Source organism: Podarcis erhardii, assembly GCF_964252035.2.
Source record: "Podarcis erhardii genome assembly, chromosome: 17".
Classification (NCBI taxonomy): Eukaryota; Metazoa; Chordata; class Lepidosauria; order Squamata; family Lacertidae; genus Podarcis; species Podarcis erhardii.
In genome coordinates, this window is record NC_138515.1 from 29,511,432 (window position 1) to 29,528,881 (window position 17,450).

Here is a 17,450-nt window from a genome sequence, read left to right on the forward strand (position 1 = left end):
TATGCCACTGGGTACCTCCACCCTGCAGGAATACTTGCAGCCATGGCTTGAAGCTTCCCTCTGCCCAAAAGGAAGAGTAGCAATTTGCTAGTTATTGGGTAGAAAAAGGTGTTTGTCGATCTTGGCCATATTGTGAGGCCATGACAGTGGCTGGTATACACAAAGCCATTTCTGTGCTCCAGAGGGAACCCCCCCTCCCTCCTTTGGACAAGAGTGCAGTAGAGCACTTGCAACTCCAACTTTTGTTCAGGAACAGTAACAATACCTCAGCTTTTCACTAAGCTTTATTTACAAAATTCTCAAGACACATTTAAATAGCCCTGCATCGCTATTTGCCCCCCACATTGCAGGCCCCTTAAGATTTCTGCAGCTCGTCAGACAAGGTCAAGTTGAACATTTGGATTTGTAGATATAAGGCTTTGCTCAATATAATTATCAAAAAGGAGTACAGTTGTGTACACACCATAGGTTTAAAGCACATGGTCTCCCCAAAGGATACTGGGAACTGTAGATTGCTCTTCACGGAGCACCCATAACAAATTACAGTTCCCAGGATTTTGGAAGGTGGGGGTGAAGTCATGAACTTTAAACATACAAATTTGATAAACAGTTTGTTTTAAAACATTTGGAAGCATCTCTCATTGCCTAGAAACATCACCAGTCTAAGGAATTTACTATTAGGGACAATTTTAGTTCTTACACTTTTTCAGAAGTCTTTATGCTACATATTGGTCCAAGAGGAGTAGACAAGTTCCAAGCAGAACCCCACGTCTGACACTCTTTTAGGCCTCTGCCTCCTTTTCAGATTCTTCCATAGAGGTTTGAGCAGAAAAAAAGGACCTAGCCACCAATGTTGTCAAAATCACGTATTCCATGGTCTCAAATATGGTCTCCTGGGCCTTTCCAATCTTCTCCTGGCTCTCCTTCAGGCTACCACTGGGAAGGTCCTTCAAGGATCTGGCACCGGAGAGGGACTCCTGCAGCTCTTCCATGCTGCTATATGTTTGCTGCACCTTTTCTAGGACATCAACAGGGAGGCCCTGCGCGTTAGCCAAGAATGTCTGGCAGATATTCCGCATCTGCTGGCTGATGCCGTAGGTCAAGCTTAGAACCTGCGATTCTGCCTGCCATGGAGTAGAAGGGAAGAGAGGACTTGTTAGAGGACATGTTTATTGTACACCACTGAAATATACTCAGAGTCGCAAAGTGACAACCACCCTAAGCTTTCAGTACAAGTATTTGAGAGAGGCTAAGAAAGAAGGCAGGGACGCGGGTGGCGCTGTGGGTTAAACCACAGAGCCTAGGGCTTGCCGATCAGAAGGTCGGCGGTTCGAATCCCCGTGATGCAGTGAGTTCCCGTTGCTCCATCCCAGCTCCTGCCAACCTAGCAGTTTGAAAGCATGTCAAAGTGCAAGTAGATAAATAAGTACCGCTCCAGCGGGAAGGTAAACGGCGTTTCCGTGCGCTGCTCTGGTTTGCCAGAAGCGGCTTAGTCATGCTGGCCACATGACCTGGAAGCTGTACGCCGGCTCCCTCGGCCAATAAAGCGAGATGAGCACCACAACCCCAGAGTCGTCCGCGACTGAACCTAATGGTCAGGGGTCTCTTTACCTTTACCTTTAAGAAAGAAGGCACTTACTTACTCATGCACTGAACGGCAGTACTGATTTCTCTACAAGGTTGCAACCCTCCATGTTGCTTGGCGCACACCATTCCAGTGCTCTGGAGCCATTTTGGGAGGCTGCAGGCTCTGGGAAGTCAAGCACTACTTCCCCTTCTGCCCGTGTGAGAGGCCAGAGAGATGCTTTTTGCGCAAACAAAGGAGCTTTGAACCAACCTTCGGCATTGGCATTGTCTTCATTCATGTTTACCGAGAACTGCAGCAAATATTTGCACAAACATCTCTTCAGGAAGGCTCGATTCCACCCACCCCAAATCCAGCAACTTTGCCCGGGACAAAAGTTGCTTAGCATCAGAAATGCAGTAAAGGAAACTGCCCTCTACCAAGTCAGAACATTGGTCCATATAGCCAAGTGTTGTTTACACTAGGGGAGGGTGGGAAACTTGTAACCTTCAGGTGTTGTTTGATCCCAACTCCCATCAGCACCAACCCAGAAGTGCAAGCTGGATTTTGAAGGGGCAGAGGAACCAGAGACCAAATTGCAAACATGCGCTGGATTAAGGAGAAAGCTAGAGAGTTCCAGAAAGACATCTACTTCTGCTTCATTGACTATGCAAAAGCCTTTTGACTGTGTTGACCACAACAAACTATGCCAAGTTCTTAAAGAAATGGGAGTGCCTGATCACCTCATCTGTCTCCTGAGAAATCTCTATGTGGGACAAGAAGCTACAGTTAGAACTGGATATGGAACAACGGATTGGTTCAAAATTGGGAAAGGAGTATGACAAGGCTGTATATTGTCTCCCTACTTATTTAACTTATATGTAGAATTCATCATGCGAAAGGCTGGGCTGGATGAATCCCTAGCCGGAATTAAAATTGCCAGAAGAAATATAAACAACCTCAGATATGCAGATGACACAACCTTGATGGCAGAAAGTGAGGTGATGGAAGAAATTGAGGAGGAATTAAAGAACCTTTTAATGAGGGTGAAAGAGGAGAGCGCAAAATATGGTCTGAAGCTCAACATCAAAAAAACGAAGATCATGGCCACTGGTCCCATCACCTCCTGGCAAATAGAAGGGGAAGAAATGGAGGCAGTGAGAGACCCTGATGTTGGGAAATATGGAGGGCACAAGGAGAAGGGGATGAGAGAGGACGAGATGGTTGGATAGTGTTCTCAAAGCTACCAGCATGAGTTTGACCAAACTGCGGGAGGCAGTGGAAGACAGGAGTGCCTGGCGTGCTCTGGTCCATGGGGTCATGAAGAGTCGGACACGACTAAACGACAACAAAAACATCTGGAGGGACACAGGTTCTCCATACTTGGTATACAGCAGTGTTTGCCAAACTGGGGTCTCCAGCTGTTTTTGGACTACAGTTCCCATCATCCCTGACCCCTGGGTCCTGCTAACTAGGGATGATGGGAGCTGTAGTCTAAAAACAGCTGGAGACCCAAGTTTGGGAAACACTCTAAAGCATACCTCTAAAAGATTCTCTTCATAGCTCTGGCTCGGCATTGGAAGACTCCCATTCCACTCCACCAAGATTGGTTCCATTTCCTTGTGGTGATCAGCAACTTTAGGATTCAGTTGCCTATCCAGAGACTGCAAGGTGTACTTTATCTGGAAAGGCATTTTCAAAATATTAACATTCAATATAAAGAAGTATCTTGCAGCTATTGTTGAGCAATAGCTTGAACTCCATTCAGCCACTCCCATTCCATCTTTCACTAGAGACCTTTTCAAGCATTATCTTAAAAGCCACTTCAATATTCGGCCACATAAGTTAGTAAAGAGGTGGGCAGGAGTTACAGTACAGTGGTACCTCAGTTTACATACGCTTCAGGTTACATACGCTTCAGGTTACAGACTCCGCTAACCCAGAAATAGTGCTTCAGGTTAAGAACTTTGCTTCAGGATGAGAACAGAAATCGTACTCCGGCGGCGCGGCGGCGGCAGGAGGCCCCATTAGCTAAAGTGGTGCTTCAGGTTAAGAACAGTTTCAGGTTAAGAATGGACCTCCGGAACGAATTAAGTACTTAATGTGAGGTACCACTGTATTGGATTAGACTTTCAAGAGCTTTCAGCTGAGTACTCGCTATGCTCATCTCTGTTCCAAGGGGAGAGCAGTGGCACAAAATGAGCCTTTTCAGTGGTGGCTTCTCATTGGTGGAATCCGCTCCTAAGGGAGGCTCGCCTGGCGCCACCATTACTATTTTTCTTTAAGTGCCAAGCATTTCTGTCTCAGTGGTTATTCCAAACACCACTTTCCCAGACCCCATTAACCGTTCTGCATATCCAACATGACGTTCTCATGGCGTTGGACTACAAGTTCCATCATCTCCAGCCATTGGTCATGCAGGCTGGGGCTGATGGGAGTTGTAGTCCCACAACTTCTCGTGAGCACCATGGTGGGGCTACCTCTGTCCTCTAGCCAGATCTTGGAACGGGAGGAGTAGTTCAGTTCTTACCAACAAAATAGCTTCTTGAAGCTGGAAGAGTATCTCCTGTGTGCTTCGCTTGATCCTTTGCATCTTTGCCAGAGAACTCTGGTAGACTCTGTGTCGGAAAAAGGCTGAGAGAGCGCCCAGGCGCCGATAGTAACTCTCCTCTTCTTTCTCCTTTTTGACAGGAGCTGTTTCAGCAGCTTCTTCGGGGTTGTTTATCACCATAGAGGCTGCGAGGGCAGCTAGAAAAGAACATACACGGTCTTGACAAAAAACCTCCTTTGCATGTTAAGTGGCTATTTATTTCTGCTACCATAAACCTACCATATTTTTTGCTCTATAGGACACACCCGACCATAGGACGCACCTTGGTTTAGAGGGGGAGAACAAGAAAAAAATATTCTCCCATTCTCTGCTCAGCGCCCCTTCAGCGAAGGGGCAGGAGAAATGGAGGAAGAAGAAGAAGAAGAGTTTGGATTTGATACCCCGCCTTTCACTCCCTTTAAGAAGTCTCAAAGCGGCTAACATTCTCCTTTCCCTTCCTCCCCCACAACAAACACTCTGTGAGGTGAGTGGGGCTGAGAGACTTCCAAGAAGTGTGACTGGCCCAAGGTCACCCAGCAGCTGCATGTGGAGGAGCGGAGACGCGAACCCGGTTCCCCAGATTACGAGACTACCGCTCTTAACCACTACACCACACTGGCTCTCAATGGAAGAAATGAGCCCCTTCCATTTCTCCCCCCGCTTCGCTGAAGTGATGCTGCGCAGAGAGGGGGATAATTTTTTTTCTTGTTCTCCCCTTCTAAAACAAGGTGTGTTCAGTCGCCTTCAGTGAAGGCAACCCAAAGCCTCCGGAGCGCAGGAAAGGAGAGGGTTCCTTTCGACATGCTCTTTGGGGCTGGCGGCGGGAAACACTGCTTTTCCCCCCTGCCAGCCTCAAAGATCCCTGAAGCCTTTGGAGCGCAGTGCGAGTTCCCGCTGCGCTCCGCAGGCTTCGGGTTCCTTTTGCTGAAGCCGGGAGAGCAAGACTCTCCTGGCTTCAGCGAAAGGAACCTGAAGACTGCGGAACGCAGCGGGAACTCCCGCCGCGCTCCGAAGGCTTCAGACGGCTATCCCTGAAGCCTGGAGAGCGAGAGGGGTTGGTGCGCACCGACCCCTCTCGCTTTCCAGGCTTCAGCGAAAGCAACGCGAAGCTTCCGGAGAGCGGAGGGAGCGCCCCCTCTGTGCTTCGGAGGCTTCTTGTTTCTTTCGCTGAGGCCAAGGAGCCTGCATTCGCTCCATAGGGCAGACACACATTTCCCCTTAATTTTTGGAGGGGGAAAAGTGCGTCCTATAGAGCGAAAAATACGGTACCTTTTTACCAATGACCTAGCTACAGCAGAACCGATGTAAACAAGCTCAGAGCATCTTTTACCCATCTAGCTTTATGGTTTTCCATGATGCTGTCTGATCATACAGCTCCATATTGATTTTTTTAAGAAAGATTTATAACCCAGTTTTGTTATAGTCCAATTTTGTCTCCACAAATAATCCACTCAAAACAACTCCCCAAAACCATACTCCCACCATTAATATACAAGTTAACAAAACTAAAATCCAAAAAAGCTTCGATGGCAGGCTGCAACATCCATCTTCTTAAGACTGTTTAACCAGTTATATACCTTAGCAAGTCTTATCACAGTCTACCGGTCATAGAAAATACTGTATTTTCCTTGGTGCGGGGACATGTATTTGGTTGTAATGTGCCTGGTGCATGAATGGAAAATGTTTTAAGATTAAAAAAACCAAAAACCTGTCTAAGACAAGCAACTGACAAGCAATGGTCAAATCACACCACTGGTCCCATCTGACTCATTATGGTCTAGCAACAACACACAAATGTTTCAGGCAGGAGACTTTCCCAGTCCCAGTTGAAAGCTGAACCTGGGAACTTTTTTAAAACATAAAAACACCAAGATGGCTGTTATGTACTGAGTTGAATAGGATCCAAAAGGCAGCAGTCTGATTGGTCCTAGAACAATAGGATCCAAAAGGCAGCAGTCTGATTGGTCCTAGAACAATAGGATCCAAAATGCAGCAGTCTGGTTGGTTCTAGAACAATAGGATTCAGAATGCAGCAGTCTGATTGGTCCCAGAACAATGCAGCAGTCTGATTGGTCCGCAGGAGCCACCCAATCCAGCTCCAGGTGGAAGGGAATCCACAACCTGATTGGCCCATGGGAGAATCCTGGAATTAGCCAGTCACATGTGGCCCATTGTGTAAATAATGTATATAAAGCAGATATTTTGGTGGAACTTTCATTCCTCACTACCATGAGCTGAATAAAGAGCATGAAATCCACACTCGACTCCGAGTATATTTCAATGGCATTCTGGAAATCTGTTGAGGATGCAGAGTACCTCCCGTGATGTTTGAGACCATCTGTTTTCTAAAGTCCTGAGATGTGTTCTGGTCAACTCTCTGCCCCCCACAATGTTCTTGAACTGGTACAATTTTTATTTCACTTCTAAAAATGTTAATATACTGTGGAGCTTCTGGCAAGCTGTGATGGAGGATGGCTGAATTCCATCACCACCGTACATTCTGGAATCAGAGGCTGAGAAGGGAGTAATCAGTCTCCCTACACTCCCTGGCCCCAAATTCAGAAGGAAGGATGGGGTTGGGGGCGCTGGATGGAAAGCCCGGAACGTTTCTTGGCAGCTCTCCAAAGCCACCTCCATTTAACAGCAAGCTTCCAATTCTTAAGGTGAAAAATTGGATTTAAATTTTGGACGTGATCTGAGCGAAGGGGGAGAAACTACTCTGCTAATTACCGGTAATTCAGCCACTGAGGTGCTAAAAGGATTTGAACAGAAGAAGGATTAACGCCTACGTAGACTTGGTATGTTGGAACTGAAAGGGTGTGTGTGAGCCTCCTTTGTTATTATATTTTATTTTGCTCTGTTATATGCAAAATCCTCCTCTGAAAAAACAACTGTCTGATTATTTATAGCAAGCGAGACTGGAGAGGTAGTGTACAGTGGTGCCTCGCAAGACGAAATTAATCCGTTCGGTGAGTCTCTTCGTATAGCGGTTTTTTCGTCTTGCGAAGCAAGCCCATTGACAGCTTAGTGGATTAGCGCTATTAGCAGTTTAGCGGCTTTTAGCAGATCAGCTGATAAGCGGCTTAGGGCTTAGGAAAAGGGGGGGGGAGGGAAAAAACCCCGCAGGAACTCGCAAGACATTTTCGTCTTGCGAAGCAAGCCCATAGGGAAATTCGTTTTGCGAAGCGCCTCCAGAACGGAAAACCCTTTCGTCTAGCGGGTTTTCCGTCTTGTGAGGCTTTCGTCTTGCGGGGCACCACTGTATTTGGTGATATAATATGACTAATACAGTGGTACCTCAGGTTACATACGCTTCAGGTTACATACGCTTCAGGTTACAGACTCTGCTAACCCAGAAATAGTGCTTCAGGTTAAGAACTTTGCTTCAGGATGAGAACAGAAATCACGGGGCAGCGGGAGGCCCCATTAGCTAAAGTGGTCTTCAGGTTAAGAACAGTTTCAGGTTAAGTACGGACCTCCGGAACGAATTAAGTACTTAACCTGAGGTACCACTGTAATCATTAACTGTGTGGAAATAACAATTATTCAAAAGTGGAAAACCAAGTTCAAAATATTTGTCTGCAGATATATTTGGAAGAGGATAAAGAGTTTCCCAACTTTGATTTGGAGAATGACTGGAGAGACGCCAAAAAAACTTTGAGAGTTTGCCTGGAATTAGAATCGGATGACGCAACTCCAATTAACCATGCGGCCATGACTGGAAGTATATCAGCTTGTCGAATTAAATGCGGAGCCTGAGGGGGATAGGATAGGTGCCTTTTAATATCTTACTTAACATTTGCATTCCCAGTTTTATATGGCAAGCCTTCCCTGGACAGTTTAACCATTTGAAGGACAGCTGGTCTTAAACGGATCGGGCAGATGCCTTGATTTGATTTTATCTGCTGCCCGAGGTGAGAAGAATTTTGGACTGGCTTGGCGGAAACACCATTTTGTGAAGAGATATCGTGAACATGCAGAGGGAACTCTGGACATAAATTCCACCCAGAATATACTGTTTTGTTTTATCTCGCTTGTTTGATAAACTCAGAGGCTGCGAAAAATAATGAGGATTAACATTGGAATGATTTATAGGAACTATCGCAAAAATTATGAAAGCAGTAGAAGATAATCAGACCCCCCTGACCTCAGAACATGGGAAGATACCTCCAAATTTTTTTATACTTTGGCATAATATTTGGATGGTTTGATTATCGAATAATATGTATAATTTGGATTATTTAATATGGTTTGATTGGATTATTAAAGCGGAAAACTTAATAAATAGTATTTTTTTAAAAATAAAAATGTTAATATACCACTAAATCACACACTAAATCAAAGTGGTTTACAATTTTTATCTATAATAATAATAAATTCATTATTTGTACCCTGCCTATCTGACTGGGTTGCCTCAGCCTCTCTGGGCAGCTATAATCTACAATATTATGGCAATTTTAAAAATAACTTCAGTAGACCAGATTTTAGACAGTGAGATGGATAATAAGTATGGCCCATACCTTAATAAATAAAAATAATTAATTAATAATAATTTATTACTTATACCCCGCCCATCTGGCCGGGCCTCCCCAGCCACTCTGGGTGGCTTCCAACAGGCTATTAAAAACACAATAAAACATCAAACATTAAAAACTTCCCTAAACAGGGCTGCCTTCAGATGTCTTCTAAAAGTCAGAGAGTTGTTTTATTTCCTTGACATCTGGTGGGAGGGCGTTCCACAGGGCGGGTGCCACTACTGAGAAGGCCCTCTGCCTGGTTCCAAATACATTCTCCCTCACAAAAGCAGCTGCAATAGTCTCACCTAGTTCTTCATCTGTTACCGGCAGGTAGTATTCTATCATCTCCACAGATGCCTCTATCATGTGGTCAATACCACTAGTCACCATCTGCTTCATATTGCCCTCCATCACGGTGTTCATGCCAACCACCACTGCAGACACGGCCATCTTCATCCTCTCCTGGGCAGCCTCTTTGATCCCACCTGCTAGACCTGACACTGTATTCTTGGCACCCTGGACAAGGCCTTTGGCATTCGGCAATACCTGCAGAAGGAATTTTTAAATGATATTCTCACATCAAGAAAAAAGAGAAGTGAAACTCCAAGCCAAGAACCAGAGTAGAGCCCCTCCCAAGTAAATCTGGAAGGATCTCTAGTTTCCTAGTCATCAACTCCAGTTTGATTCACCCCATCAATGGATGGCAGTAATTCTACACACACACAACCCTGAGGGAAATACGTTTATTCCGCCCCCCTTTCAGCACTGATAGATAGGCGATTGTTAGGAACAAACAAAAGAAATATGAGAAATCGTGCCACAGGGCATGGCAAAGGAGTCCTGTCAAGTTTCTACATGTAAAACTCCTGATATTATCTGGGCAGTGTAATTGTGCAGAGTCAGACCATTGGCCTGTTGGTCTCCTCCAGACCGGAGTTTTGTTGTGTCAAGACCATGTTGTCGAATACACCCCACAACAGTTCACGACTGATGGATTTATTCTGCTTTATTAGCTGTTCTGCGATGTGTCCCCAATGCTACCACGTTATTGCTGCCTGGAGGAGTTATAACACGCTGTATGCAGGGCAATAAATATATATAGTCATACCTCAGGTTACAGACAGACGCTTCAGGTTGCGTTTTTTCAGGTTACGGACCAAAACCTGGAAGCACCAGAACGGGTTACTTCCGGGTTTCGGCGGTCGTGAATGCACAGAAACGCTAAATCGTACTTTGCGCATGCGCAGAAGCACCGAATCGCAACCCGCACGTGCGCAGATGCAGAGCTGCAAACGTGCATCCCACACAGATCACGTTCGCAACCCGAGCATCCACTGTATATATAAAAACTGGAAAATTTGTGGTAAAAAAAAAAAGTTATGGGATTTCAGCAGGAAGTTACAGGATATGCACTGCTTGGAAATGAAGCAGTGTGACCACCGCTATAATTTTGGCAGGAATATGGAAATGTAAAGAAAATGAAGGTACATTCTTTCACCTTTGGTGGACGTGTCCAAGGATTAAGGTTTTCTGGGAAATGATATAACATGAAATGAAAAAGGTATTTAAGTATACCTTCGTGAAGAAACCAGAGGCCTTTCTCCTGGGCATGGTTGGCCAATTGGTGCCAAAAAAGGATAGAACTTTCTTTATGTACGCCACAACAGCAGCAAGAATACTCATCGCAAAGTACTGGAAGACACAAGATCTACCCGCCCTGGAAGAATGGCAGATGAAAGTAATGGACTATATGGAACTGGCGGAGATGACTGACAGAATCTGAGACCAGGGAGAAGAGTTGGTGGAAGAAGATTGGAAAAAATTTAAAGACTATTTGCAGAAATATTGTAAAATTAATGAAAGTTAAAATGATGTTGGATTGAAACGAACTGGTTCTAGCAATAAGGTTAGAATGAATTCGCAAAAATAGGTTGATAATAGATGAAAATATAAAGTTACAGTATATTAAGATATTGGATTAAGAATAAAACAAAGAGGGGAAGGATTTGCTGAACTAAATATGTGAATTGGAATACAGAAAAGGGAGGTGTGAGGGGGTCAGGGAAACAAGTAAACGAAGTATAAGCCATGAAAAGATGGACTTCTTTTTAACTGTTTGTTTTTTCTATTTTCTTTTTTTTCTTTTTTTTTCTTTGTTGACATCTATTTTGTAACTCATTTGTTTTTCTAAAATCTTAATAAATATTTTCTATATATATATATAAAAATAAAATTTTGGCAGGAATAAACTGTAATGAAAGTGGGAATGTGCATGATCACCCCAATAGCATCAGGGCACAAATAATCATAAATGTGTAACAGAAATGATGCCGGGGATGGGGGGGGGGGCTGACTGTCTACACAGAAGAAGCAGATGTGGAGCCATTACCTTTTCAATAGTCTGCTGCACAACAGGCAGAGCCTCTTGCAGTTTGTCAAGGCCCTGGCAGGCGTAGGTATTTGCTGAAACAACTGTCGAAAGAGAAGAAGCCATTTAGCCTTTCGCTGCCTGCCTCATCGCTTCCTTCAAAATCAAAACTTACTTTAAAACCATGTGACAACTTAGAAGTTGACTTGGTGCATTTTCAACTCAGCTTTCAAAGCTGAAAGGGACACGGGTGGCATTGTGGTTTAAACCACTGAGCCTCTTGGGCTTGCCGATCGGAAGGTCGGCGGTTCGAATCCCCGTGTCGGGGTGAGCTTCTGTTGCTCTGTCCCAGCTCCTGCCAACCTAGCAGTTCAAAAGCATACAGGCACAAGTAGATAAACAGATACCGCTGCAGTGGAGAGACAAATGGCATTTCCGTGCACTGTGGCTTCTGTCACGGTGTTCTGTTGTGCCAGAAGCGGTTTAGTCATGCTGGCCACATGACCCAGAAAGCTGTCTGTGGACAAACGTCGGCTCCCTCAGCCTGAAAAGCCATATGAGTGCCACAACCCCATCGTCGCCTTTGACTGGACTTAACTGTCCAGGGGTACTTTACCTTTACCTTTTACCTCAAAACCAAAATGGTGACCGAGTGCAATCAAAGCACAGGTTAGTTTTACTTCAGCCTTTCAATGGGACGTATTTGGTTTTCAATATTGTATTTGCATTGCAATATCTTAATCAAAATGTATATAATCATATTTTGTATTTGTGGTATGTATAAACATTGCATAATAGCCCACCCTTTTATCACACATCGAAGGGTGGGGAGCTGAGAATGGATTTCTAGGCTTGAGTTGCCGGTACTGAGGAGCCTTGGGACATCCACACCTAAATGAGAGAGGGAACCAAAACATTCCTAAATAGAAACTATCAAGCCAGGATTTACTTACTCTGAGGTTCAAGCTTATTCAGGACAGGCTGTGCACTGCTCACTGCCGAGGAGGCAATCTTCTTTAGTCCAACTTCTGCCATACCACAGACTGCATGGATGGCTGGATGGGACCCCTTCGCAGAGTTATAAGTAGTGGAAAGGATCTCGCAGGTAATGCTGACCAGGGGCAGATCAGTTAGCCTTTGTATGACACACTGGGAAGAGATACTGCATTGAGTCACCACCTTCTTAGACCCTAGAGAAGATGCTAAACTGTTGCTTTCTTGGGAGTGTAAGAGTTATTGTCAAAAAGCATCCTCACAAAGGCCAGTGGTAGTGAAGGTCTCCTGTGTGCCTTGAGCACGTCTAGCTTAGGGTGGGTGAATCGTAAACCTTAGCACTCTATCTTCCTCTCATCAGTTCTGTGTTTTGACTGTCAGCGTAATTACCGTGTTTTTTGCTCCATAGGACACACTTTTTCCCTCTTAAAAACTAAGGGGAAAGTCTGTGTGTCCTATGGAGTGAATGAAGGGGGGAGGCAGGCAGGAAAAGCCCCCAAGAGCCGCACACAAGCTTCGTGCGGCTCTTGCGGGCTTTTCCCCAGGAGGGAGAAGGGACTGATGCAGCCATCAGTCTTCCTCCTCGTAGAAAAGCCTGCAGGAGCTGCGTGCTCCTTAAAGGGTGGAGAGGCTGCCGCAAGGCTAAAGAGGAAGCCAAGGCAGCGAGCGGGATGGATAGCGCTCGCTGCCTTGGCTTCTTTAGCCACGCTTCTTTAGCCGCGCTGGAGAGGTTTAGCTCCCGGCTGGAGAGGTTGCGCAGCTATGGCAGAAGCCAAGACAGCCAGCGGGATGGATCTTTGGGGCTGGGGGGGGGGTTTTACCCGGGCTTCCCCCGCAGCCCCGAGAAGCCCCGAGAGAATATATTTTTTTTCTTGATTTTCCCCTCTAAAAACTAGGTGCGTCTTGTGGTCTAGTGTGTCCTATAGAGCGAAAAATACGGTATACTAGGCAGCTTCTACTGTAGGTGGAATATTCTGCTCTGCAGAATGACCTGGGCTGGGCTCTTTTAAGAGTTCATAACAGAGGCATGGAAGCCACCATGTTTTTGTTTTTAAAAAGGCATTGTAGCTCTAGTCAGATCTGGAGTACAGCTTCCTGCAGTTACTGTCAAATAAGAATACAAAACACCAGAAAATCCTTCCTTGTGTAGTGTCACCCTTTGGGGAGGAAGTAGTCAGTCTAATTTTTAATGTTTGATGCATTACTGTATTTTAATATTTTGTTGGAAGCTGCCCAGAGTGGCTGGGGAAGCCCAGCCAGATGGGCGGGGTATAAATTATTATTATTATTATTATTAACTTGCTGTTTGAGTCCAAAGCTTAAATGGTGCAGCAAGGACCACAATACCTGTTGTCCCTTTTCGGTGATCTCATGGCTTGCAGCTTTTCCATTTCCTTCATTATTAGACATGGCGATGATGGAATGTCACTGCAGAAAGCTAAAGAGAAGCATCAGCTACCATAAGAAGGTCCATTCGCATTGCACACACTGGAGAAAGTACTCAGAAACCTACTTGAGAACTGCAACTAAAGGTGGTCTGTTTTGCAGGGAGCATTAGGAGTCAATGCAAGTTTTCTACATAGATTCCTTCAAGCATCCCCACACTGCTCTCTCACAAATCCCTCCTGAACACAGCCTTCCCCACGATGATCCTTTTAACCACCACACAGAGTACCCAAGAGGTCAAACGAAATAAAGGTAAAGGATATTACAGGTGTGTTAGTTATCTTTACTCTAAATGAAGCTAACAGGTCTACTCCTTTCCTTTCTGGCATACCCAAGGTTTCCAGCTGTTTTGGACCACAATTCCCATCATCCCCGACCACTGGTCCTGCTAGCTAGGGATGATGGGAGTTGTAGTCCAACAACAGCTGGAGACCTGAGAAAAATAATTTATGTTGCTTTTCTATTGCCTTTTCAGAACAAATGTTGCTCTTATTAATTGCTTTTTTATAAAGGTCATAAGGCCATAAGGTTATAATGGTTCGGGGATTTTTATCTGGGGATCTTCTAATATAGTCGTACCTTGGAAGTCAAACAGAATCCGTCCGACTTCCAAAATGTTCGAAAACCAAAGCACGGCTTCTGATTGGCTGAAGGAAGCCAACTGACGCTTCGCAGGTAAGATTCACCTTCGGTTGTGTGGGCAGGGTGGTCCCTCCCCTCCCCCTACTGGCCAATCCCCTGGCAATGCCTCCCCAGGCAGGATTGGGCGATTGGCTGAGGTAGGTGGAGACCTCCAGGTATCCAGCCTGGGGAGGGCAAAGCCAGCCAGAACTACTGGGAGCCACACTGGGATCAGGGGGGCTGCGCCGACCATGCAAAAGGCGCCCCCCATCTGATGTGGGGAGCAGTCATTACAGATTGGAGCCAAAGCAGACACACATTTGCCCAAAGGCCATCCAGGAAGTTGATAGCAGAAGTTTGGATTTGACGCTTCCTATCTCCTAGCTCAGTCACAGACAGCATTAGTTAGGAGAAATGCAATATTCCTGCAAGTCTAGGACAGGAAGCATTACAATCTAATTAGAGGAGGCTTTTACCCAGCACTGCCACCTTGTGATAGGAATTTTGAGGTCTTAGATATATGGTAATGTTCATAAGTTACCAACCAAGCACATACATAGATCAGCACAGGAAGACCGAACTGGAACCATTTTGATTCCTAAACTGACCAAATGTTTTCCCTGCAAGGAGGGGTCGGGGTCGGGGTCGGGGAGCCTTCCCATTGTCTCAAGAATTGAGTAATCAGCATTTTAATGGGTGACAGACTATCAGGAAAGACAATCAGATAACCTGGCAAACACGAGATAAACAACATTCAAAGTTCTGTTTTAGACTGCCTTTTTTGTGATGTAGGTGTGATGTATCTGAGGGGTGGTCTTGGGTTACACCCCTTCTGTGATGTATGTATGATGTTTCTGGGGGTGGTCTTGATCTACAGGGTGGCAGTTTCAAAAGTCTTTATAAGGCCTTGCGGCCATTTTTCTGGGTTCCTCTTCCTCTCCTGCAGGTGAGGGGAGCACCCTGTTGCAACAGATCAATAAAGATCAAGCTTACTAGCTGCTTTGCTTCTCAATATTCTCTGGTTGGCCTCTCCTACCAATAGGGAACCTATGTAAGGACTCTACATGGGCTCTTGGATACCCCATAAGGGAAAAGGGCAATTTTTGTTTACAACAACCTCTGAGGTAAGGCAGGCTGCAAGATGCCCTCCATTGCTTACTCCTAAGAAGTGCTGCTACCATCTGAAATTTTAATCCTTTGCCTGAACATGCAGAAGGTTCAGGCTGACAGTTTTACTTCTGGAGAACAAGAGGCCTTAAAGAAAGCCAGGTTTGCGTCTGCACCAAGTGGCACAGATGGGGACTGCATAAAGCCAGTCCCAGGCTTATAGGCAAATATCCCAACGAAAAACAGTGGCACCTTGGTTCTCAAACTTAATCCGTTCCGGAAGTCTGTTCCAAAACCAAAACATTCCAAAACTAAGGCACACTTTCCCATAGAAAGTAATGCAAAATGGATTAATCCGTTCCAGACTTTAAAAAACAACGCCTAAAACAGCAATTTAACATGAATTTTACTAACGAGACCATTGATCCATAAAATGAAAGCAATAAAGAATGTACTGCAGTCACACCATCAATGCATCAGTAGCTGGACTGGGTTCCACACAGTCACAAAAACAAAACGAAAAAGAGCTGCAAAAACAAACACAAAATAAATAGCAAAAACAGACAGACCTCAGTGTAACACTCAAAATGGAAGTGTGGCACTCAAAAAGGAAACATAACCCTCAAAATAGAGCACGTTCGGCTTCTGAAAAAGTTTGCAAACCAGAACACTTACTTCCGGGTTTGCAGTGTTTGGGTTCCAAGTTGTTTGTGTACCAAGGTGTTTGAGAACCCGGGTACCACTGTATATTTAGCAATCAAGAGAGATTCAAAAATGGAAAACTGCTGTTGTAAAACAAAACATAGAATTAACTAGCCAAGTCCTAAAATATGACAACTCACATTTTGAAGTAGATTACAGATGAGAGGGACCACCTGGGTTTCTGCAGTTGCCGAGTCAGCTGACTGAATGAAGGAAAAAGAATTGGGTAATCCCAGATATTTCTGTAGGGTAATAGCAAACTCCTCAAGAGGAGGGGAGAAAACACAAATAGTCCTATCAGATGGCCAGGGTGGGGGCTAGGCCTTCAGGTGAGCCTTACAGATAGTTAACAGCTTGCTGAGTCATGCAGAGATACAGGAACCCACCTCTGGATGTAGAATGATGTGGATTTGGTGTCTATAGTGGCATGTTTATTTGGTTAGAGGCTTACTATAATGGGTGGTCAAAGGTTTTTCCATCTAACATCACTGAGACAAAATATTTGGGAATAGTCTCTGCAGTGTGGCCACTGAAAGTACTACAATCAAGAGTTTGCAGAGTGTTTCTCCTTGCATAACACAGAAAGTCAGGATGCAACCCCTGCCATGCAAAACTTGCATTCACCTGGACCTACAGTTCATTTTCATTCATGCAAAGCCGGGGCAGAAAAGCCAACAGCCCTCCCCTCATTTGTCTCCAGGGCACTGTGGGTTAAACGACAGAGCCTAGGACTTGCCGATCAGAAAGTCAGCAGTTTGAATCCCCGTGACTGGGTGAGCTCCCGTTCCTCGGTCCCTGCTCCTGCCAACCTAGCAGTTCAAAAGCACATCAAAGTGTGAGTAGATAAATAGGTACCACTCTGGTGGGAAGGTAAACAGCGTTTCCGTGCGCTGCTCTGGTTCACCAGAAGCGGCTTAGTCATGCTGGCCGCATGACCCGGAAGCTGTACGCTGGCTCCCTTGGCCAATAAAGCGAGATGAGCGCCGCAACCCCAGAGTCGGCCACGACTGGACCTAATGGTCAGGGGTCCCTTTACCTTTATACTGCCACTAAATATGGGGGCCCCACCCAGCTACATGTTACATGTTTCCACCCAGAAAGAGCAGCTACTCCTTCAGCAGACACCCTCAAAGTCTAAAACAAAGTTTGTTTAAAAGGGTAATAAATGGAGCCGTGCAACCACAATAAAGCACATTCCAGGCAAAACAAAATTTCAAAGTCCAACAGATTTAAGCTACCTAAAATCAGACTCCTACTTACTTCAGCCTCTAAGGTAACTGGCAGTACAAACCTTTCAAATCCACTGTGGTCTTATATACCAATGGAGAGATTGTTAAAAGGCGGGCCATCCCTGACAGAACATTTAAAAAAGCAACCAGAAACAATCTATAATGCTCTGTGGAGAAGGCTCCTGTACCTACTTACTGAGGAGCAAGACTCATTGAACTCAGAGGGATTTACTTCTGAGTAAACATACAATCATACAGTGGAAGGGACCATGAGGGCCATCTAGCCCAACCCTCTTGGATGCCGGAATCTTTG

At 45.2% G+C, this 17,450-nt stretch overlaps 1 protein-coding gene across 2 annotated transcripts; it reads right to left on the reverse strand.

Moving 5' to 3' along the window:
* Window positions 1–271: 271 nt before the first annotated feature.
* Window positions 272–13,457, reverse strand: LOC309332516 (perilipin-3-like). Of its 2 annotated transcripts, XM_081845749.1 has the most exons (7): window positions 13,380–13,457; window positions 11,993–12,188; window positions 11,061–11,143; window positions 8,977–9,217; window positions 4,095–4,312; window positions 3,106–3,246; window positions 272–1,124 (listed from the first exon to the last, which is right to left on the reverse strand). In XM_081845749.1, the coding sequence occupies exons 1-7, from the start codon at window positions 13,440–13,442 to the stop codon at window positions 783–785; spliced, it is 1,284 nt and encodes a 427-aa protein (XP_081701875.1). In that variant the 5' UTR covers window positions 13,443–13,457; the 3' UTR covers window positions 272–782. The 2 variants fall into 2 exon arrangements, 1 of the variants encoding a protein (XP_081701875.1); XR_014152098.1 differs by lacking the exons at window positions 3,106–3,246; window positions 4,095–4,312; window positions 8,977–9,217; ... (1 more) ...; window positions 11,993–12,188; window positions 13,380–13,457 and adding an exon at window positions 1,644–1,802 and having other exon boundaries at window positions 984–1,124.
* Between the last annotated feature and the right edge of the window lie 3,993 nt (window positions 13,458–17,450).